At 37.4% G+C, this 25,659-nt stretch overlaps 1 protein-coding gene across 2 annotated transcripts; it reads right to left on the reverse strand.

Annotated features, from left to right (window-relative positions):
• Nucleotides 1-644: 644 nt before the first annotated feature.
• Nucleotides 645-25,656, reverse strand: FERRY3 (FERRY endosomal RAB5 effector complex subunit 3). 2 transcript variants are annotated; one of them, XM_060778070.2, is made up of 14 exons: nucleotides 25,407-25,656; nucleotides 21,964-22,160; nucleotides 20,668-20,813; nucleotides 20,258-20,439; nucleotides 19,548-19,647; nucleotides 19,344-19,462; nucleotides 17,929-18,035; nucleotides 17,289-17,486; nucleotides 14,858-14,965; nucleotides 12,620-12,694; nucleotides 11,486-11,688; nucleotides 4,867-4,924; nucleotides 2,861-2,928; nucleotides 645-1,309 (listed from the first exon to the last, which is right to left on the reverse strand). In XM_060778070.2, the coding sequence occupies exons 2-14, from the start codon at nucleotides 22,157-22,159 to the stop codon at nucleotides 1,217-1,219; spliced, it is 1,653 nt and encodes a 550-aa protein (XP_060634053.2). In that variant the 5' UTR covers nucleotide 22,160; nucleotides 25,407-25,656; the 3' UTR covers nucleotides 645-1,216. The 2 variants fall into 2 exon arrangements, with proteins under 2 accessions (XP_060634053.2, XP_060634052.2); XM_060778069.2 differs by having other exon boundaries at nucleotides 14,837-14,965; nucleotides 25,407-25,655.
• Nucleotides 25,657-25,659: the final 3 nt, after the last annotated feature.

Consider the following 25,659-nt stretch of genomic DNA (forward strand, 5'->3'; position numbering starts at 1 on the left):
CCGGCCCACCCTCTGTTCGGATATCAGCCAGCACGCCAATGCCTTAAATCAAGAAATAGCTCCCTAAGATCTACATCAGTGATTCTTAATGCCACACTTAAAAAAAATTAAGAATGATTAATACAGTAAACAAATCATGCCTTATGACTGCTGTTACTCATTCTATTGCAGAACCTTACTCAGATGCTGTGGCTAATTTACCATTAATCCTAACTGCACAAAGATAAAGATTACCCAGGAATATAATGTGACAGAGAGACAATGGGCCAGAGTGAAGAGAGAGGGGGCCAGGGGACAGTTCCATCTTGTCTCCTGTGCTATGCTAATAATATAATATAATATAATATAATATAATATAATATAATATAATATAATATAATATAATATTTATAACATTATAATGTAATACAATATAATACTAATAATATGATATTATAATTATATATTTTATATTACATGTAATATTATTAATAATATTACAATATCATGGTATAGTACAATATAGTAATATATAATACTGATATTGTACTATGCTAATAATATAATGAATTGTATGTATATATATCTTGTAAGCCGCTCTGAGTCCCCTTCGGGGTGAGAAGGGCAGCATATAAATGTTGTAAATAAATAAATAAGCGACTGTATGCACACACAGCAATGCTTGTCTTTAATCACTTCCAGTTAACATGTGCTTGAACCAGCAATCCCTCTGTTGGAGCCAGAGGAGGAGAATAGTTGTACCCATTTCTACAGAAAGCATGGAAATATACCAAATGTCAACTCTCTGTGTAAGTTGCTATGCATGTACAAAGTAAGAAAATTCAGTAGTATATTGATCATGACATACAAAATCTGTGTCAACACAAACAATCTGAAACATTATAAATATTTCTTGGCAAGGATATAAAGTTATATTGTGGCATGTAAACTTCCATTCATATCACAATTTCTAATGTTTTTTAAACAAGTTGTTTCCAAATCTTGAGGAGATCTCAGAGTTGCATGCAATATGTTAGGAGGGCTTACGCCAGGAAAGCAAAAAACATGAAACAACCCACTTCTCTTCATATAAAGATGCTGCCATTGTCTTTTGGACCCAGGTTTTGTTAGGAACATCTGCCATACATTCAAGCTATTGTTCATGAAGATGTTTCATGTATTAAAACTAAATTTCTGTTATCTTCCAGTAGTTCCTTTCTGGATTATTTGAGGGGACTTAATGTTTAGATGTCAGAGTGAGTGTAGATGAGACACGGAAAATCTGTGGCAACATATTACTCAGCTGGAAAAACATTTCTTCAGAAATACTCTGGAAAATGAAGAGAAAAACACAAAGAATCAATGTTTTCTTGCTCTCTATAGATTACCCAAGTCAAGTCGTAGAATTTTTTATTCCTTCATAATCGCACAATAACCACATGTTTTATTTAGACACTCTGTTCACTACACCATGAAGGAAGATGAGGAGGAAAGGTAAGCCTCTTCAGTTCCCCCAAGAAATAAATGGATGGTGCTTCAAAGAACTATGATGACTTTCGAAACACACAAAATGTGGTTTTATGTCCGTTAAGAATATCTTCTGTTAGGCATCCAGGATGAAAGTTATTTAATTATCTGCAAATCTCATTTTGGACTTTTGCTACTTGTAGAGAAAATACATATGTTCCCAGTAATTTAGTATTAGGCTTACAAGGGAAATATCTGGCTTTATTAATAACCAGTCAGAGACACACAAACTAAATTGTGGTGTTTTACCCGTCACATTAGATCCTTGCACTAAGGGGCTTTGATAGCTCCAAGCAGCTTGCAGCATGCATTCTGCACACTTGAAATAGCTGAGTGGAGATTTGAATCCACGTTCCCATTTGCTTATCTTTTGTGTTAAAAAAGTCTCAAGAATTATAGCAATAGCAATGTGGGATTGGAAGTCTTTTACATTTTGAACAGACAATATTTTTTTTAAAACTTTCAATTTAAAAAATGAGACAAATAATGAGTATGCTTGTGCAATTCAGCCAAAAGACATGCTGTTTCGGGGTCCATTTTCAGCTAACACCTCATTCTGTTTACCAGGAAGTTACTTGAATCAGGAGAATTGTTGTCATTTTCATTCAGCAAAGATTTGGCCCATTGGCTCCAATTGGAAACTTTAAAGGCTCAATCCCCAGGCATTCTAAGGCCCATCTGCATGAAACCAGGCCTGCCAAGTTTCAGAACAATTCACCAATCTACTGATTTTTTAGAATTATTTTAAGTTTTTACCATAACATTTTTAAAAATAAGTCAATCCGCAAGAGAGGGTTTTGGAAATTGCAGTCACTGGTTGTGTCCATTCTCAGCCAATCAGAGCATGGATACAACCAGGCCTTTTATTGGCTGAGAAACAGAGAGAGAGAGAGAAACAAACTTCAATTCCCATCATGCTCCGAGAAGAATCCAGAGACTTTTCAATGCCCACTCCATGCAAGTACTGCTGGGAAAGCGAGTTCCCAGCAGGGTCCTCATTGGAGGAGGAGCCTAGGAAACTTTTCCCAAAACAAAATGGACACTTCGCTGCTGGGGAGGGAGAAAAGATGCTGCAGGTAATCCCATCTTCTCCAGGAGCCCTGTGGCAGATCCCTGCCTCAGGTATATTGCAGCCTTAACTCCATCCTCTCCAGTAGCTAATAAATCCAGCTCTCTTGATCCGTTTTGCCCAGCTTTTCAGTTCCTTCCTCCCCGTTCCGTTTTTGGGATATTACACATAACGGATCACCAATATTACAAATCACTTTTGGTCAAACTGATCTGGGCCAAAGTCTAGTAATGAGCCTGTTGTATAGACAAATAATAAAACGAATACAATGTCTAATATTAATACCTGTGGAACCAGGAATTGAACAGTCCGAGAAATCCCTCCATCCCAGGAAGCCATTTCCATCATGAAACCTAGAAAGAAAAAGTCACCAGGTGAACAGGAAACATTAATTGGTTTTAAATGGTTTGTGCCATTTCCGTGAACAGTGTACACAGAGAAAGTATATGAGCTAACCCAGGCCTTGGACTGGGATTCTGGATGCTGAATTGGATTTGGACATAGTTGTATTGTTGCTAATAATTTTAATTGTATTGTTGCTAATAATTTTAATTGATATTTTATAATTTAATGTTTAACTAATGTTTAACTCGTGCTTATATTGCTCTTGTTTGTTTTGGTGTTGCATATATCTATGGCTACCTGTATATTTGTATTTTATTTTAAGAGGACTAGATGTATGTTGTATATTGTGTCTGCACTGTTGTTGTTGTTGTTTTGGTGTTGGCATCTATAATCATTTTATGATGTTTGGCATTGAATTTTGAGGTTGTTAACCGCTTTGAGTCGCCTGAGGGCTGAGAAAAGCGGTATATAAATGAAGCAAATAAATAAATAATAAATAAATCTAATGACTGCCAGTTGTAAGCTGCCCTGAGTCATCCTCCTCCAGAGGCTGAGAAGGACAGGATATAAATATTTGAAATAATAAATAAATAAATTATCTTAACAATAACAACAATAATGTTATTTCTTACCCACCTCTCCTCATGGCTTGAGGTGGGTGACAACAGAGCTAAAAACACATAATCATAAACATTATATAAAATATACATATTAAAATGTATTTTCCAACAGCTGATTTAGCTGTCAAGTTCTTCTGGCAGGTCATTCCACAATCTCAGGGCAGCCAATGAAAAGGTCCTCTGGGTGATGGTCACCAGTCGAGTTCTGGTTGGTTGGAGAACATGGCGCTAGACAATCTAAATGTCCTAAGGAGCATATTGTACGGAGAAGATGATCCTGTAGGTTACCTGGACCCAAATCATGTAGGACTTTAAAGGTAAAAGCTTTTACCATGTCGTCCATAAAAAAAGAGAGACAAAAATCTAGTCTATCTTAACTGTTACTTCCGGCAGCCCTTTGGGAAGTCAAGAAGCATTTTTGCTGAGTGTATTTTTGCAAGGCACTCATCAGCTGAAATGTGATGTTGGTGGGGAAGTGCATCTCAGTTGGAGAGATGTAGTGAAAATAGAAAGAAGGGTTCAATATGTAAGAAAGCACAAATAATATCAATATAACAAATAATAAATAATATAGCATTTGCAGAATGATTATTGAGTCAATAACGGCTGACCACACTGGCGGATGGTGATGAATTTGTGATTTTACTCTGACGAATTGGCTTTTGTAATTGTATGATCTGTATTTTAATGTCTTTTTGTATTAATGAATTATGATGCTATTATGTTTATTCTATGTGTGTATGAATTTTCTGCTGTTAGCTGGCCTGAGTCCCTCTTCGGAGGTCGAGAAGACCGGGTTATAAAAGCTCTAAATAAATAAATAAATAATATTTAGGGTGCATTATATCCTATAGGAAGAATATTTTTCTTGTTTTGAGAGTTTGTATCCCACTCCTCTTCCAGGGAGCCTACTATCCTATCAACATTTTTAGACTTACAGCAATTCTGGTGAGTCTTCCATGGTCACCCTTGTAGACATCATGGCTGAGATCAATTTGAACTCTAGATCTCCCTAGTCTAAATCCAATGTTAGAACACACTGGTTCTCAGATTTTGCAACAACAAAGTAAACCAAACTGAAATTGAATAAATATTTGAGTGATTAATCAAGCTCTGTGCTACCTGTTCCAATTAGTAGCAACTACCCAAGGACCCCAAACAGTTTTTTTCTTACAGTCCTATTATGTGACCTTGATGAAACTAAAAATGCCAACCACTGAATCTTCTGCTTCCAATGTTCAAACACTAAACTGTGGCCATTCCCCACAGTGAAAAGAACTGTTATATCCAATAGTTAATAAATAAGCACGATGCAAGTTCACTAACCTTTCACACACTTAAATACAAGCTCTGCCCTTTTCAGACACCAAGATATGGTCATCTCCTTAAAAGAGAAAATATGAGAAACAATGTTAAAAGCTAGGAAGACATACCAACAAATGAGCCAAATTAATATGACATTATGACAAGTAACTTGATTGCCTTTAGATTTCAAAATATGTATTCCCATTATTTTGAGTGTTGTATTAAATTTTTGGGTATTTGCCTTCTCCAAACCACTGTTTTCCTATTCTATTAACATTTCTTGACAGCCTTCTTCCATCCATCACTGTCCAAATGTACTTATTCTATTGAAGTCACCTGTTTTGTGTGTGTGTGCATGCTGCATTCTCATCAGGCCCATAGCCAGGATTTTGATTCAGGGGGTGTTGAGTTTGATTGGGGGGGGGGGGAACCTGAGGATCTACCCTAGCAAATCTTTTGTATCATTATCCCAATACCCCCATGCATATGGGATATATTGAGCATGATGATCAGATTATGATATGAATAAACATAATAGTTTAAATAATGTACCAGTAAGGCCTTCTCGCGGACCACCCTGAAAATTTGGGGGGAGGGGGTTAAGCCCTTCAAGCCCCCCTCCCCCCCCCCCCCCCCGGCTACATGCCTGGTTCTCATCTTCCAAGAGTAAATTAAATGACCAAATCTTTCCAAGATATTGCTAATAGATGGCACCCTAAAAGTTTAGTTTTGAAATCTCAAAGCAAGTCGATATGACTCTACTCATAGAAGTGAGAAGCATGGGGTCTACTTTGAAGCAATAGCTGCAAGCGTCAAAGTTGTGCATTTCAAAACAAATACAGTTGGGAATACATCTGTGTTGAAAACAACACTTTTAATGCAAGGTGACAAAAAGCACTTTCCTGTATATGAACCTGTCCAACATTTTAGGACATTCAGCAGGAATCCCTCTCTATGTCCCCCCATTGCAGGGAGGGCATTTATCAAGAATGCAAGAAAAAAGGCTTTTCAGCAGTGGTGCCTATGAGTTTGAACTTTATTTGACGATCTATCCTCTGGCTTTGACCTGCTAAGATGATTTGCTGCTGATTTTTAAAATATTTTTTGTTAATTTAATGATTTTGTTAATTTTAATTTATTTGTTTATTTATATCCCACTTTATTTCTCTATACGGAGACTCAAAGTGACTCACAATCAAAAGCATTACAACTTAAAATATACAAATATACAACAGTAAAACAGTATGTCATTATATATTATTATATATTATCAGTAGTAATTATATTTAATATAGTATTGCTAGATTACAATATTATTATGTAGCATTATATTGTATTATTATATTGTATTACGTTGTTATCAATATTACTATATACAATGTATATTATTAGCACAGCACAATATTATTATTATATATTATGATACTGTACTATATCACTATATTGCAATCCTATTAGTAATATTACAGGTAATATATAATATACAACTATATTATTATATATTATATTGTACTATATTATAATGCCACAATATATAATATACTACCAGTATATTATACTATTTGCATTATATAATTATTACTATTTGCACCATATTATTATTATTTATTATTTATTATTAACTTTATTTGTACCCCGCTAGCATCTCCCAAAGGACTCGATACGGCTTACAAAGGCCAAGGCCTCAAAACACAACAGAACAATACAACACCTAAAGCAAATTAAAAACAGTTAAAGCAATATTAAACATCAATCAATAAACAATACAACAAGACATTATAAAACTGGGCCGGGCCAGAGTAATGGGTACAGGGTTAAAAACGCTGATGTGACAGGTGATATGTAAGGATTATAGGGTAAGTGCAGTGTGCGGCAATCTCAATTCGTCTCTCCAGGAAGGACCGAAGCCACGACAAAACCGTGCCCCCGAGACCCATCCCAGAGAGTCAACCCAGAAGGATACCATGATCGATGGTATCGAAAGCCGCTGAGATGTCCAAGAGAACCAACAGTTACTCTCCCTGTCCAGTTCTCTACGGAGGTCATCCACCAAGGCGACCAAGGCGACCATATCGTACGTTGTAGTATATATAATATATAATATATTGTCATCAGTTGGGAGTCCCCCTCCCACCCAGCACTAACCATTGCTCTGAGATCAGAATGAAGAGAGGGGCCATGAGAGTAGTTCCATCTTGCCTCCACTGTCATCAGTTGGGAACCCCCCCCCCCCCCAGCACCAGGAAGGCAGTTCCATCTTGTCTCCTGCACTGTGCTTATAATATAATATAATATAATATAATATAATATAATATAATATAATATAATATAATTATACATATATTGATAATATTATAATGTAATACAATATACTATTACTACTAATAAAATGATATTATAATTTTATATTTTATATTAAATATAATATTACTAATAATATTACAGTATAATGTTATAGTACAATGTAATATATAATATTAATATTGTGCTATGATAATAATAATATATTGTATCTACTTTTTACTTGTAAGCTGCTCTGAGTCCCCTTCGGGGTGAGAAAGGCGGCATATAAATGTCGTAAATAAATAAATAATGAATAAATATTACAACATTAATATTCTAATAATGAATAATAATGAATAATAATAAATAATAATAATTAATATAATAATTAATAATAATTAATATTCTAATAATGAATAATAATGAATAATAATAAATAATGAATAAATATTACAACATTAATATTCTATTACAACATTAATATTCTCACTTCTATGATTCTACTAAGAGACGAAGCGGATTTTTATGTAGTTTGTATTTGTCGTATAGTTATATGTTGTTGATACTGGTCTTTGTAACTGTCTTTTTATGTGTACTGTACACCGCCATGAGTCGCCCGTAAGGGCTGAGAATGGCGGTTAATAAGTGCATCAAATAAATAATAAATAAATAATAAATAATATAACACCAAGTTTTGCCTATTTTGTTTGATGTTACATTGGGCTTTGAGAATTATTTCATTTAAAATACTATTCTACTATCCACTATGTGCATTGACAGCAGAAAGGCAAGATACATATTTGATAAAAACAAATGCCAGTTTATTTAAATTTAAACCGTTTAATAGCCAACATTATCCCATAGAATGATACCAAGATGATAGCAGTAACTCAAATTCTTTTATGTAGATTCAGTAAAGCTGAAAGTTGAAACCAGAAATTTTAAGCTGGAAACATTTAAAATCAAGGTTGTTGTGATGCAAATCCTTAGTATCTGTTTTTGCTATTCTCCTAGTTATGCAATATATGAATCAGAAACAACACTGTTGGGCAACAAAGTACAGATATAGGGTTTTTCCACAGCCTTAGCGGAAGAAATACTGGATCTCCATTGTAATTTATCTGCCCACGCACACTCTTGCTCACATGCAAGGTGGGTGTGTACTGGTAATCTGTGCCTTGGCAAAAATGACAACCGGGCTCTAAAAAGGAAGCTCTTGTTGTTTGAAAGACAAATTAGCAACACATCTGGTGTCAGTGAGGTAAGAGCTGATGTCATAAAAAGACATTCTGGGGGGAAAAAACAGGAAGTAATACTTGGAGGATGACCATTTTAGGTGAGAAGATGTATGCATATCATTTTATGTATGTGGAAAATGAAAAACAGCATTTTGACCCAAAAAAAGGCAGCACATAGATAGTGTCATAAAGCTAATCTCTTCTCAGGACCATAGAATCTTTTAATTTTAGGAAATTGATAAATTATTGCTATAGCTGGTAGAAAATGGCAGCAACAGCCAAAAGCATGTTTGTTTTACTCTCCCATTATAAAGAGATGCATTCGGCCCCTTCGCTATTGGCTTTTTACTTCCTTTTTATGGAAGCAGGCCTTCCCCGACAACCCATGATAGCAGCTTATCTCGGTCAACCAAGGCTCATATGGCCTTGGTTCTCTGAGACTCTTAGTTTAATGTTTGAGAGCAACCTGAGGCACAGGGATTTTAATGATAATAATTTTGTGGTTTAGTTTTATGCTTTTTATATGTATGCAATGTGTGGATTGCTTTTTTTATATGTCAAGTTGGGGGGAGGATGTTTATCTGTATTATGTAGTTTGTTTTTTTCTATTTTGTTCGCCACTTTGAGTCCCATTTATGGGAGTAAAGCAAGATCATCCCTTATGAACCTTATTATCATCCCTTATCATCCTTTATGAACCTGCTAGGACTTTAAGATCATCTGGGGAGGCCCTGCTCCCCATCCCGCCTGCATCACAAACACGTTTAGTGGGGACGAGAGACAGGCCCTTCTCAGTGGTGGCTCCTTGGCTATGGACCGCCCTTCCTGGGGCCATTAGATCGCCCCCCCCCTTAACATTTCGGAAAAGAGTCAAGACTTGGTTGTTTGAATAAGCGTTTGAAAATGCAAAGTAAATGACATAGGAATTGGAACGACTAGACGACGAGATTGGATGTTTTTATTAGGAGACATAATTGATGTATGTTTTTAATACCATTGTTATGGTTTTATATTACGTGTTCATACTTTTAAATGTTTTATGGTGTATTGGGCATCGGATTGTTGCCTCTGTAAACCGCCCTGAGACGCCTGAGGGCTGAGAATGGCGGAATACAAATACAGTAAATAAATAAATAAAAGTAAATAATAATAATAATAATAATAATAATATCTAATTTTTTCAACCTTGTGAACCACAAAAATCAAGAGAAACATTGACAACCAACTGTTAATTTTAATTTTACTTTGCTAACCAGGAAATTTTTAACGTGAACAACAACACTTCATTCATAACACTGAAGAGAAAAAGAGGAGGAGTACAAGAATGATAATCCTGCAAGTTTGCCTTGGTGTCCAAAGGGACTAGAAGCTGAAGCAACCTTTGTTTTTTCTAGACTTTTTGCAGTTGAAAGAAGAGGCGCTTGTTACAATTCTTCCTTTCGCTTATATTTTCATAGTTGTATTTGTTGCAAATGTAAGCACTGTGGAAATGCTGAGGAGGAATCATACAGTTGGAGGAAATCACAAGGGACATACAGTCCAACCCCTTGCTGTGCATGGAAATAAATTCCAAGCACTCCTGACGGATGGCTATCTAGCCTTTGCTTAAAAACCTCCAGAGAAGGAACCTCCATCACATTTCGAGGCACAATATTCCACTGCCAAACAGCTTTGACCATCTAGAGGTTTTTCCTATTGTTTAAGTAGAATCTCTTTTGTACTGTTCCATGTCCTAGTCCCCTTATGACAACTCTTCCTTATGACAACCTTTCAAGTATTTAAACATAGCTATCATGTTCCCTTTCAGTCTTCTTTCCCCTAAACTAAACACACCCAGCTCCTTCAGCCACTCCCCATAGGGGTAGGCTTTCAAACCTTTGATTATGTTGGTTGCCCTTCTCTGGACATGACTTTGTTTTGAGAAACCTGTGCTGACTTTTTGTGAGCATGGCATTCCTTTCTAAGTGCTTACAGATTGTCTCTTTAATGAACTGTTTGAGAATCTGTTTGATGTTAGGCTGAATAGGCAGGAATTGTTTGGGTGGTCCTCCCCCTCCCCCTTTTGAAGATGGGGACTAATCTGGAACTTTCGCAAAAATTATTGCAATTGGTTCTGAAATTATTTCTGCCAGTTCTTTTAATATCCTTGGGTGTAATTCATCTGGCCCTGAAAACTTGGACTCATTTAAATCAGTGGTTCCCAACCTTTTTTCTTTTTTTTTACTAAGGACCACTTGGACCAGGGACCAGTCTCCAATATAAATACCAAAAGGGTTACAAATCAGTTTTTGGTCAACTTTAGATTCGGTTTGGTTATTTGAGGTGCTGATTCAGAAAACTGCACTGGATAACCCACATCAGCTCTAGTTTCTGATACAGAACATACACCATCCAGTAGTCGCCATCTGCTTGCCCACAGAAAACCATATTTAATAATCTAGAGCCACAGACCTTATTTTAGGTCTTGTGGCCCCACAGGTTGAGAATTTAAATTAACTGTATATTCCTGTACTACCTCTTTGTCTATTCTCTGCTACCTTTCACCTTCTTCATCCTCTTCTCCATTATCCCCAAGCTGAACTCTATTAACCTTTTGGGAGAAGACTGAGGTAAAGAAGGTGATAAGCAGTTCTGCCTTTTCTCTGTCCTCTGTTAACATTTTCCCACCACATGAACGCAGCGGCCCTACCATTTCCTTGTTCTTCCTTTTGATATGGACAAAATAAAAAAAAGCAATTTTTATTGTTTTTATTGATAAGCTTGAGCTCATTGGCTTTTCTAACTTTCTTCCTACACATACTGACTATTCATTTGAATCCCTGTTTAGTGATTTCTCATCTTCTCGAACACGTCCCTTTGAAATCTTAGCTCAACTGAAAATTCCTTAGACATCCATTCTAGTTTCTTTAGATGCTTCCTCCTCATTGGAACTGTTTGAAATTGTGCCTCCAAAATCGCACTTTTCAAAAACTCATACACAGAGGGCATGGGGGGGACGGACTAGTTTTTAGGAAGTGGGAATGGTAGAGGTCAGCCTAAGTTTCCATTGCTGAAAACATAGGAAAAGACAGCAATATCCACATTTGAAGAGAAAAGACTATTGGTGACCAATTGCTTACCTCGGACATGTCATGTACCAGCAAAAGAGGAATACTAATGGTAGTAATGTCATGAGTGCAACACACTTTGAGGATATTCCGGAGGCCCATGATTGCAGGATCTCTGGCAGTAATATTGCCCGATCTCACATTATCATCCACACAGAGGTGAAAAGTTACATGAATTTCAGAGAGATTCGAATGACGGGTGATGTAAAATTCTCCTGAAGGAATCACATTGTATTAGACAATTTACAGACTCCAATAAGAATACCAAACACATCTGAGGACTATATTATGTCTAAAATCCTCAACCAATTCTTTTCCCGCAACCTCTACACAATTTACAAAAATAATTTTCAAAACGAAATTATATGTATAGTGTCAGAAGGAGGCAAAGTCCTATATTCTCATGTACAAGTCTAAACATTTTAATAAAATATCAATCCAAAAAACTCAGATCAACTTATCTGAGTACAGTGGTGAAAGGTAAGAGATTAATCTGTCCTGGATGAACCTACAAGAAGTACTGACCCCACTCTACTTTCTCCTCCATGGCATTGCCTTCTTTCTTAGTGGAAGGTGAATCTCATATGAAATTTTAAGTCTTAATATTATGCTGCTCATTTTATTCAACTGCTTACCAACACAAAATTTAACTCAATGTGCTCTCTTAGCATATTATGGGATCTGGCTTTGATCTTCAAAGCAGAAATCTGAAATAAGGAGCAACTTAATGGTGCAGAATAAAAGGGATTTTCATGACACTAAAGTAAAACCAAACCACAAAAATGTATCCCCTTTTAAAAAAAACAACATATGTATTATACAATAATCTTTTGTGGTCACAATCATGCATGTTATTTGCAATTAAATATTTTCCACTCTACATTATCAAATCTAGTCCCATTTACTAAAATAATATCCAGGACATCTGGATATTATTTAATATATCACAGCAAAAATAACAAAGAATATTATGAGATCTTACAGACCAGCATATCTAGTGTGCTATCTGTTTCATAAAGTATTACTGGTGGTCAAAAGGGAAAAAAAAGGTCCTTCTCACAAACAAGTAAATGCCATTTTACGATAGATTATTATTTGATTGCAAACAAGGGACATATCTAACTGAAAAGAATGCATGAAACCTACCAGGCAAAATATTTGATAAGTTTTGTTCCATATTCTTTGATTTATCCTCACTGCTGCCATTTTTGTTTCCCACATCTGTAGGGAAAACAAATCAATACACATTATTAGGATATCATACACCACTGGATGCATCTCCATTATACAGGGTCCCAGAGATCACTGCAGTGTTTTGATGTGTGAATTCTGCTGTTATTATTTTAGAGTCTGTTGGGCAGAAGGCCTAAATACTGGGATGATTGCTAAAAAAGAAGTGAGCAGAGTGGTTGGAGTGAAGCTAGCAATTGTTAGCGGCTGGTTGGCTTGGCAGCCCTGCAGGAAGTGACTATACCAGAAATTGTAGTTATCAGTAATTTACAGTGCTCAAGGATGATTAAGGGCTTTTGGATAAAGCAACGTTAGGAGAGTCCACTCTCTTCATCTTCCTTGATGAATCTAAATGAGCTTCAAATCGTTCACTTCCAGCAGGACATTCAACTTGTACTTGTTCCAGGTACAGCCTTCCAAGACATGGGAGCAGCGTTCTTGCTATCCATGTCTCTTAGATCCCATTCTTGAGCTCCCACCCACAATATTGCAGAAAAGTTATAAGGAAGATTATATAATAATAATAATAATAATAATAATCTTTATTTATAAGCCGCCACCATCTCCCCAGAGGGGACTCGGGGTGGCTCACATGAGGCCAAGCCCAGATTAGCAGACCTTAAGATAGCAAATGATCCCCACCAACAGGTAGTAGCTAGTAGCTCGACCGAAACCAAGTCTGTGTCTCACTTCTGTAGCTATAGCCTTTTCCTTCTCTGTTCTAGAATATCTCATACTTGAAATATTTTGTTGGAAACAACAAAAAGCAGAATTCACATACAAAATCAACAAAAAACAGAATTCTCAGCCAAAAATGACAATCACAAATAATTCTCGGTGCATAAAGTAGACTAAACAGTGAGAAGAATTTCTGATCTGTTCAAGAGTGGTACATTCTACCTTGGAAGGTGATATGCATGTTTTCACTGGGGGTTTGTAAATAGAGGTGAGATGATCTCCACTCAAACTTTAATGGTAGATTCCTGCTTTGGCAGGGGCTGTTCTAGATGGCCTTTTGGATAATTTCTGGTTCTGTGATCAACTGAAAATCAGATTGAGGTACACAGATTACATACCCCCTGCAGATATTAATTAGAAGAACTACATTTTACTTTATCCAGTTTTTAAATTAACGACTATGGCCATATGTTATTTATTTGCCATATGTTATTCTGCTTTGGTTAGACCACACCTGGAATATTGTGTCCAATTCTGGGAACCACAATTCAAGAGAGATATTGACAAGCTGGAATGTGTCCAGAGGAGGGCGACTAAAATGATAAAGGGTCTGGAGAACAAGCCCTATGAGGAGCAGCTTAAGGAGCTGGGCATGTTTAGCCTGAAGAAGAGAAGACTGAGAGGAGATATGATAGCCATGTATAAATATGTGAGAGGAAGTCACAGGGTGGAAGGAGGGAGAAACTTGTTTTCTGCTTCCTTGGAGACTAGAACGCGGAACAATGGCTTCAAACGACAAGAGAGGAGATTCCATCTGAACATGAGGAAGAACTTCCTGACTGTGAGAGCCGTTCAGCAGTGGAACTCTCTATCCCGGAGTGTGGTGGAGGCTCCTGATTTGGAAGCTTTTAAACAGAGGCTGGATGGCCATCTGTCAGGGGTGATTTGAATGCAATATTCCTGCTTCTTGACAGAGGGTTGGACTGAATGGCCCATGAGGTCTCTTCCAACTCTTTGATTCTATGATTTTATTGCTCTTGTTACCTTTATATGTCTGGTTTTAAATGTGTTATTGGTTTTAATGTTGATATATTGTATTTTATGTTGTATGGCACCATTATGTGCTTTGTGAGACACCCCAAGTTCCTATGGGAGATGGTGGCAGGGTACAAATAAAGTTGTCGTCATCATCATCATCATCATCATCATCATCCTATGTGGCTGGGAGTGCATTTAAAGCTGAACTGAAATTTAATTGTGTTTGGAAATTTTAATTGATGCTGAACATTGTTTCACTGTTATATAAACAGTTATATTTTCATGTCTATCTGTACAGTTTTAGCTACATTGTATTTCTTTCAAATCTGTAATCTGCATTTATCCCATTTCTAGGTGGATGCTGGGGCTTGTCCTATAATGCAACATAACAAATAAGCAAATCTAATTGTTACTAACCATTTAGCCTTTTGGACTTACTGCTGTGCTGTACTCGAGCATAAAGTACAACCTGTTGAACAACTTCAAGCTGCTCCTGAATCCCAGGAAAGTGGAAATCGGTGCATTCCTGGGATACTGTTGCAAAATCTGAAACAAATAATGACCTTATTCATCAGGAGTTATTGAACTTGTGCCCTGCTTTTAATACCTCAGACTAAGGCAGATATCCACATGATTGAAAACTCCTTTATGCAAAAACACCCTCTTTACATGGAAGTAGTTGTTCGGAAAAGGGATTCTAAGCTAACCTTTTCCACTTATTTTTTCTGAACAGCTAAATCAAAATTAGACGAACAAAGTTAAGAAAGTTGAACGAGAAGGTTAGATAGTCTATTTCCTGTGCAAATTAATAGGAGACAGAGAGACAGGGCCTTCTCCGTGGTGGCCCTGGCTGTGGTTATTAGATTGGCCACCTCCCTTTTAACATTCCGGAAAAAAGTCAAGACATGGCTTTTTGAACAAGTATTTGCAAATGCAGAGTAACTGACAAAGGAAAATGGAACAACTAGACAATGAGTCCAGACAATGTTTTTAACAAGGAGACGCTATGCATTTATGTTTTATTGCTTTGTTTAGTTTTTATTATATGTCATGTTTTTAATTGTATTTATGACATTGTAAGCATTGAATTTTGTCCTGTTAGCCGCCTAGAGTCGCCTACAGGCTGAGAAAGGCGGTATGCAAATACAGTAAATAAATAAATAAACCTGCCTAGTTTCCAACAGACCTCACAACTTCTGAGGATGCCTGCCATAGATGTGGGCAAAACATAAGGAGAATGCTTCTGGAACATGGCCATATAACCTGGAAATCTCAAATCAACCCAAGAAAGTGAATACCACATGAGGGTGAAATATGTATGAAGAAACTCAGGCTAGGTATATAATAAAATCCTCCAGTATTACAAAATTGTTTTTCAGTTGACATTCAACACGTTCAAAATAAACAGATGCCCTTGACTTCTCTCTGGCAGGCATCCTACTCTACTGATTTTGTTGATCTGATCCCAAAGTACACACGGCAGTCCTGCTTCCACAGCTGCTTCCGATGAAGCAGTAAATACTTTTGACTCCTACAGCCAACACATACATCCTTTTCAAAATTTACACATTTCCCAACTCTTTTAGTTTGTGCATGCCCTGTCCCAATGGCTAAAGGTCATATCTCAAAAATCGGGATCTAGGCCAGCAAAATGGCTTGGTTAAACAGTCATTTTGTACAGTTGCTCTATATAATAAAAAGTGAATAGCAGAATGTCATTATTACATAACTCTATGCTGGCCTCTTCTGACTGGAAATCTAGTATTGCAGTAGCATGGTAATTTATTTCACACAGATAATACAAAAGTTCAATTTTACTGGTAGTCTGCCTTGGAGCGAGGCAGAAAGTAATATATGGCAGTGTGGACTCCGATAACCCAGTTCAAAGCAGATACTGTGGGATTTTCTGCCTTGATATTCTGGGTTATATGACTGTGTAGTCATCTTCCACCAGGGAGCATTCACATACCCGAATTTATATATTTCTGTTTAATGCAACAAGTGGAAGGAGCAACGAATTGTAGGACATACCCCTCCTTGTAACCAAATGTTATTTCAAGTGGATTATTTTTTTTGTCATGTCAGGAGTGACTTGAGAAACTGTAAGTCGCTTCTGGTGTGAGAGAATTGGCCGTCTGCAAGGACGTTTCCCAGGGGATGCCCAGATGATTTGATGTTTTCATCATCCCTGTGGGAGGCTTCTCTCACGTCCCCGTATGAGGAGCTGGAGATGACAGAGGAAACTCATCACCCCCCCTCCTCCCAGATTCCAACCTGCAACCTGTCGGTCTTCAGTCCTGCCGGCACAGGGGTTGAACCCACTGCGCCACCAGGGGCTCTATAAACTATAATATCATCATCTAAAAAAAAGAGACTCATGCTACAAACATCTCTCAGTCTCCAAGATACTATAAGATGCCTTTGTATATAATGTAATATTATACATCTTTAAATTTCTGACTATGCTTGCCTCCTTGTTTAACAATGAAGACCCTAAAAGTAGTGTCTGAAACACAGAAAACATGTATCTTTCATTTCACAATGCACTTAACCGTTCAAATTTATACCCAGCTCAAGAATGAATGGGAAAGCTCTTGTATGCTTGCAAGTATTATATATTCATCAGATAGTAACATGAGGATAGAAAGCCTGCAAACCTTTACTTGTAGTATTCAAAGCTTAACTGCATTGCAAGAGTGTTCCATCAGTGTTTTTTCTAATTATTAAAAACATCTAACAAATGAAAACATTACTTATTCAGACAGGACAAAAGAGTCCGAGGAGGACCAAAAGATGCTGGAAACATCTTGTTGTTATAATTTTACATCCAACTTAACGAAACACATCAGTTTCAAAGAATATCACTTACCCCTTTTGATCCCACTGTACGAGCTGATGCGATTGTCCACTAACAAGACCAAGCCGCAAAGAGAAGTGGAATAAAGAGACAATGCAGTCTGAAGCCTGTGAAGTTTGACTCCACTGCGATGATTGCGTTTGTGTTTACAGAAGTCCAACATATCTGCCCTCAGTAATCTCAGGTTATGCATGGTTTTTAGTTGGGCTCCTAGGCAGGATAAGAAGAACAGAGAAGAACCAAAAGAAGCTGAAAACATCTGAAAGATCACTTGGGGAATTGAAGTATATAGGTGTTTTGTTACTTTGTTTTTTTTTTCTGCTGGGACAAAATCTACACCAAAGCACACAATTCAGTAATCATCTCTACACTGCCATATAATCCAGATTATCAAATCAGATAGTCCACATTATCTGCTTTGAACTGGATTTCATGAGTCTACGCTGCCAAATAATCCAGTTCAAAGCATATAATTTGGATTGTTTTGTTTGTTTTTTTACTTAGGCGAACCCTTGTTGTCTAAGTAGGATAATACTCCAGGGTGGGTCTGTAGGTGATTGTATATGACAGTGTAGATGGGGCCTTAGACTATAATGTTAGACTTAGACTAGAAATTATAATGTTCTAGGTAAATTTGAAACATTTTACTCACCCAAATGAATAGTGAAACTTTCTTCCAACTGCCTCTGGTCTTCAAAAAGCCCTCCATTTCCTTCTATAGCTTCCCTCCATTGATTAGGTTGGACATTTATTTCCTCACTGACACCAAAAAATAAATAAATAAAGACAAGGATGTCCCCAGACATTAATGTTAAATTGATAAGTAAAGGTAAAGGTTTCCCCTTGACATTAAGTCTAGTTGTGTCCGACCCTGGGGAGTGGTGCTCATCTCTATTTCTAAGCCGAAGAGCCAGCTTTGTCCATAGACACCTCCAAGGTCATGTGGCCGGCATGACTGCATGGAGCACTGCTACCTTCTCGCCAAAGGGGTACTTATTGACCTACTCACATTTGCATGTTTTCGAACTGCTAGGTTGATAGAAGCTGGGGCTAACAGCAGGAGCAGACCCTGTCCCGCATAATCAAACTGCCAACCTTTCAGTCAGCAAGTTCAGCAACTCAGGCGTTTAACCCGCTGTGCCACAGGGGGCTCCCCAAATTGATAAGAACACATATTTTTCTGCATAGCTGAGTTTCAAATTTCAGTATTTTCAATTCTTTAGGCCTTGTAGGTGCATTAGTAATTTTAAAAATTGCTATGGGTATAGTAACAAAACAGCTACATGGGTTACAAAGTCACAAAGCAACTCTCAAAGTACTGGGTGCTCTACCACTATCCTGTGTACTATTTACTTGTGTCTATTTTCCTTTCTCCCACCTCAACCACTCCACTCTGTGCAGAAACACACATATGTCCATGCAAACCAGGAACAAGAAAGAGAGCAAGAAAGAAAGTATGTATAATTTATTTTCAATCCCAAACACAGCTACAAAATCAAGCTGATTCCTCATGCAACAGTCTAAATAGGGGCAGTAGGCAAGCTGGAACCTCACCCAGAGGAGATGGGATGTTGGATTCACAGCTGCACAACAAATTTGAGAAGAACTTGGTCATTTCTACCTAAGGAACCTGCCATTTCTACCCCATTTACCAGTTGTCACTCTTAGGATGAGATCTAAAATTGCTGATCTCCTTGGTGCCTCTTCCACCTTTTGGACAATGAAATTGTCTGCTAGGCAAGTGAGGAATTTGTTGGACCTGATTTTCTTGGCATAGTTTGTCTTCCAACAAATATCAGGATAGTTAACATTTCCCATTACTACACATCTCTCCTTTCTGAATATGTGGCCCTCTGTTCCAGAAAGACATCATCCAAGTCCTCAGTGTGTCTGACTATGCTTGACTTTCTCATAGTTTAAGTTCCTTTTGAATGCCTTCTCCTGGAGATAGAACTAACTAGTTAGCACAGCATAGGGCAGTGCCTGAGAAAATGTTATCTTTAGCCAAGTTTTTCAACCTGGTTGTTTGAACAGTTGCATAAATAAACCAAAAAGAAAGATCCGTACCCAATTGTAATGTTAGGATTTTTTAGGTCCTCGTGAAGTTTTATCACCCATTCCTGATACTCCTGTTTCTGGATACCTGTGGTTTGTTTCAATTCGTTATTCCATTTGTTTTCCAACACCTAAAAAGAGATACCAACTCAGCAAATTAATGTTTGCCAGTGAGCGATTCCAATTTATTCCAATGTAACTTGTAATATCACTTACCTGCTGGGATTCAAAGTGCTGAGCTGCCAACATGTTTACATCATGATCTGATAATGTTTTTCCCAATTCTTGCATCACCTTATCCATTTCAGTTCCTTGCCTAGAATAAATTATTTATAATTTAGTCAGCAAGGAGTACATCTTCCAGATATAACTGTCATTTAATAAAACTTCAAGACTAGATACTATCTTACTAGTAAATAGGATCTTAAAAAATAGAACAAGCTCTATGTATCAAAACATCTACAGCACAATCTCATTTGGAAAAAAAATAGCTTTTTGATGGTCCTTTTTAATATTCCATTTGAGTAGCATGCTGTTCATCTGTTGCAGTTTTAAATGTAGAAGTTATATGTTTATAATTATTTTAAAAAGGAAATAACCACCAATTTTTATTTTTCTCTTTAAAATCATTTTGGATTAACTGAAAATGTTAATCCAAATGGGTTAAACCCTTGTGCCGGCAGGACTGCTGACCAAAAAGTTAGCGGTTCGAATCTGGGGAGCGGGGTGAGCTCCCAACTGTCAGTTCCAGCTTCTCATGCGGAGACATGAGAGAAGCCTCCCACAGGATGGTAAAACACCTGGGCGTCCTCTGGACAATGTCCTTGCAGTTGGCCAATTCTGTCACACCAGAAGCGACTTGCAGTTTCTCAAGTCACTCCTGACACAAAAAACCTAATAAAATACACATAAACAGATAAAAATACCTTTCTCGTAGTTTTCTGAGTTCCACATCTCTTTCACTTATTAATTCTGAGATGCTAACAAAATAATTGTGTTCCAGGTTTAAAAGAGTTTCAGAAGCAGGAGAATGGATTAGATCATGATAGACATCTGCAAAATCTTCGTCCCAACTTGAGTCTTCAGGTCTTGTATATTCCAATACTGCCTAAAAAATAACAGTTATGAAGCTTATGCATCTTATTGACAATAATCTTCCACAAAGCAGCTTAGGAAACTGGGAATGTTTCAGCTCTAGGAGGAAACCACAACTTCATTTCCATTTCATAGATCTCTGTTACCAAAGTAATATGCTCACAAAGGAGCAAAGTCTGAAAAAAGCTAGAGTCTTATTTTCAAGTGAATCTTCAAAAATTAGTATTAAAACAGCTCTTACCTCTGTGTAGGTTTTGGCCCAAGTATTTGCTAGCTGGTTCAAATCTACTTCACCAGATTTGACTGCTTCTAGGGCTACTTCTGCTTCTGTATCATAATCTTGTATTGATTTCTCCTCAATTAATCTACTAAGAGATTCCTTTAAATCTGTCACATCAAGGAGGGAAACCATACATTAGTTGAAATTCATATTATACTTGCCCTTTATAATGACTGCAAATCATTTTTTTAATTTACTATCAGGAGCACTTTCTAATTAGCCAGAGTTTCCTTAAACCCTATTAATACACAAAATTGTTCGACTTTTGAGAGTATCTAAGAATTAAGCTATTTTCCAGACTTTTGTAATTGTATACAGTAGACTCTCAGTTACCCGAAACTCAAGCAATCAGAACACTCAAGAAACTGGCAAAAAATTGAAGAAGTAATTTAAAACAAAAAGCTGGTTTTGTAATACAGTAAAACAATAGAACTGAGTGACATTAAGTAAACTTTGTCTTTTTCTTAATTTTCTTTTAATTACTATATTTAGATATTAATATCAAGTCAATAGAGTTTATGGTATGGTACAGTAGGAGGTATATCCCTCGTCTACCATTCACCGTGGGTGCCAGTTTATGGACAGTCTACTGTAATAATAACAATAACAATAAGATGAAACACAAAACTATTAAAACACATTAAAAGACATAGACATAAGGGGAAAACATATTAAAATCATTCATATCAGTAAAAATGCCAGTTTGAGTTCACAGTTTAAAATTGACTACCTAGGCTGCCGGAAGAGATAGGTTTTTAATTATGTTTTAAATTAATATAGCTTGTTTAGCACAGCTGGCATATCAGCCACAGCTGATCAAAACATGACAGCTCCATGTTTGAGGAGCAGCGCCACCATCTGGAAACTACCTGAAAGATATGACTGAAACCACTTCAATACAGTGTTTCCGATTCCCAATCTCTTTATAATCCCATATTCAAGAAACATACCATGGTTGATTATATCAAATGCTGCTTAGCACCAGGAGGGACTCACTCCTCCTGTCAGTGATTATGAAGTATGTTGCCATAATATTTTTCAATTTGAAAAAAAATAATAATTTAGCCCTTCTGCCTATAAATAATATTTTAAAAAGTGTAATCATGCACTCTGAGGCAGGAAATGATAGTATAATACTCACCTCAAAATAAAGATTAGCCTAATATTTCAGATTAATGACTCCTGCCCTATATTTACAATGCTGGATGTCTACTTCAGAATAAACCGAATCAAGCTACTCATATAAGAAATTCTTACCATTTTCTATGAAGCAAGGCAAGTTGTGAAGAAGCATTAGACGGCCAAGCAAATGGCTAACATTTTCTTGCACTGGGAATTTCAGTGGAACTTTAAGCACAAATTGTTGATTTCCAGAGCTGAACGTATACACAAATTCTCTCTCCATACCACTGTTTTTTCCTTGGTTACTCTTTGTTTTAATCATTTTCTGCATTCTGGGAAAATATACATTGTATAATTATTATATTGTCACGTCCACACAGAAGTTTTGAGCAGTAAACATTGTATAACATTGCTGTCTCTAGTTCATAGTCTTTACATACTCTAGTGGGGGGAGGGGGGGGACTATTCTTTCAAGTTGTCCCAAACTCTAGAACTCCTGGATATAGAAAATGCATCACAATATGCGAAGAAGTGATTTTAGCAGGACTCCCCCAACACCACCTTCTGGAGACAGCCCATAAGGAAAGACCGGAACCACTACAGCACAGTGCCTTCTAGTCCCATCCCCACCAGTTGCTCCAGAAGGATATAATGGTCGCTGAGACATCTAGGGGGCCCTACAGGGCCACACTCCTTCTGTCCAGTTCCCCCCAAAGAATAGTAACATCAAATTTGTTATCTATTATTACTCCTTTGGAAAACCACTTTCAAAAGGTAAGAAGTGGGTGGGTCTGTTGCGAATCCCTGCATAGGAAATCCAAAGATGAGAGCAATGAGCCACAAGAAGGGTGGGCCTTCATTTTGCAAAACATAATTATTCTCATGATGTGAAGTGCTAGGATAATTGAGGACAGGATTTTTCCGAAAAGGGAAATTTAATAGATTCTAATTTGCTTAACAAAACAACAACAGATTTTGTATTCCACATCTGAAACACAAGGGACAGAAGCATTTCAGATTTATTTTTAATTTTTTTGCTCATACATATATAAAATCTCTTGCAATAAGAAGCCAAGTCTAAACAAAGTTCATGCTTCACGAGTATCTTGTATATATAGTCTAAATGTACTTTCATGTACAATATTTTAATAATTTTGGGCATGAAATAGTAATAATAATAATAATAATAATCTTTATTTATGCCCTGCCACCATCTCCCCGAAGAGGACTCGGGGCGTCTTACATGAGGCCAAGCCCAGAAATACATTCCAGCAAAAAAACAAAATAAAACCAAAACAACTTAGAAATACAATAAAACAAAGCAAAATAAAATAAAACAATGCAATGAGAAATCCATCACAATGAGTGGGTCAGGTGTACAACATAAAATGATAAAACTCTGGATGAGAAAATGAAAAAGAAATGTTTGTAAGGGATAAACTCGTAGGAGACGGAATAGTGAAGACAGGCTTTCACACAGGCGGAGGGAAATACAGTAAGAGGACAACATTGTGGGAGAAATCACAAAAAGAGGTACATGGTCACTCTCTGAAAGCGCAAAGGAAAAGACAAGTTTTGGGATCCTTCTTGAAGACTGCTAAGGTAGGAGCTTGCCTAATCTCATCAAAGTTTGTGTACACTGAGCCTTCTAAAAATAAAGGTGGATTTCAAGAATACAGTATTTTGGCATTCTAGACAAGCTTAATGGTTACTATGTAACAAAATTTGGGGGGGGGATCTGTTCCTTGTTTGAAAGTGTTATTTCCTGTTTAAGTGCTAGTACTTATTTTGAATGTAGTTATCATGCTCCAAAAACTTTGTCTTTGGCAACAAACTATGTTGAATTGGTTGACATTCTATGAAATATTCAGTGAAAAATTATAGCAAAATGTGATGCAGAATGTCCCGCAAAAAAACAAAGTTTTTGCAGTTTATTAAACTTTTTCCATGTTTTATGTAGCGCAAAAGACACTTTAAAACAATACAAAAATTAAAATGAAGAACAATTTTAACAAATATAAACTTATTAGTATTTCAATGAGAAGTATGGGCCTGCTTTTGGCTGATGAGATAGGATTTTTGTTGTTGTTGTGTGCTTTCAAGTCATTTCAGACTTAGGTTGACTCTGAGCGAGGGACGGGTAAATGACCTTGGAGGGCTGTATCCGGCCCCCAGGCCTTAGTTTGGGGACCCCTGATCTATATAAATAAAAATGTAATGTTGATTGTGTATTGATAGCTTAGAAACCAGCTCTTCCTCTTTTCTTTCTATCCCATTTCTCCACAATGGGCCACAGCAATGGGTGGCCGGGTACAGCTAGTCTATATAAATAAAAATGTAATGTTCATTTGTGGGATTAACAGAACCCAAAAACAACTGGACGTATTGACACCAAATTTGGACACAAGACACCTAGCAATCCAATGTATGTCCTTCACTCAAAAAAAAATTGATTTTGTCATTTGGGAGTTGTAGTTGCTGGGATTTATAGTTCACCTACAATCAAAGAGCATTCTGAACCTCACCAATGATTTTTTAAAAACTTTATTTGTACCCCGCTAGCATCTCCCGAAGGACTCGATGCGGCTTACAAAGGCCAAGGCCTCAATACACAACATAACAATACAAAACCTAAAGCAAATTAAAAACAATTAAAGCAATATTAAATAACAAACAATAAACAATACACCAAGACACAATAAAACTGGGCCGGGCCAGAGTAATGGGTACAGAATTAACAGGTGGTATATAAGGATTATAGGGTAAGTGCAGTGTGTAATGTGCGGCAATCTTAGTTCTAATAAAGTGCTTATGGGACTTGGTATTGGAGGTTTCCTATTCTGGGAAGGCACATCGGAACAGCCAGGTCTTCAAGTTCTTTCTAAAGACTGCCAATGTAGGGACCTGTCTAAGATCTTTGGGGAGGGTGTTCCAGAGTCGGGGGGCCACCACGGAAAAGGCCCTGTCTCGTGTCCCCACCAAATGCGCTTGCGACGCAGGCGGAATCACGAGCAGGGCCTCTCCAGATGAACGAAGTGAATGCTCATGCAGGTAGGATGGTCCCAAACCGTTCAGGGAAATGAACCAAACTTGGCACACAGAACTCCCATGACCAACAGAAAATACTGGAAGGATTTGGTGGGCAGTGTCCTTTGGTTTTGGAGTTGTAGTTCACCTACATCCAGAGATCACTGTGGGCTCAAACAATGATGGATCTGGACCAAACTCTACACAAATACCCAATATGCCCAAATGTGAACACTAGTAGTTTGGAGAAAATAGAATCTTGACATTTGGGAGTTGTGGTTGCTGGGATTTATAGTTCACCTACAATCACAGAGCATTTTGAACCCCACCAGGGATCCAATTGGGCCAAACCTCCCACACAGAACCCCCATGTGGGCCACAGCAACGCGTGGCAGGGGACGGCTAGTAAACAATAATAATCCATCAATGAAGAGAAATGAAATGCTTTCTGCTCGTACCATTCTTTTTCATTTCGCACAACATGACAGTATTACAAACGTGTACTTTTGGATGAGACTTAAACAATGAAGCAAAGGGGAGACAACTGGTACCTTTGTCCACAAGCGTAAAGCCAGACACTTCCCGTGTGAAGGGAAATGTCAGAGGGAGGCCATTGAGGTAGAGCCTCGCTGGAGAAAAGGCTTCCTCAACCAGGGTAAAGTTGAGAAGTTGCAGAAGAGCTAGACTTTTAGGTCATTGAAGGAAAAACCTGCAAAACGGGGCGCCCTGAGAAACCCTCCACAAACAGGAGAAGCGGAGGAAGAAGCAGAAGCCGGAAGAAGGCCACCGCGGCGGCGCCTAGTT

The sequence above is a fragment of the Anolis sagrei genome, chromosome 5 (assembly GCF_037176765.1).
Source record: "Anolis sagrei isolate rAnoSag1 chromosome 5, rAnoSag1.mat, whole genome shotgun sequence".
NCBI lineage: Eukaryota > Metazoa > Chordata > Lepidosauria > Squamata > Dactyloidae > Anolis > Anolis sagrei.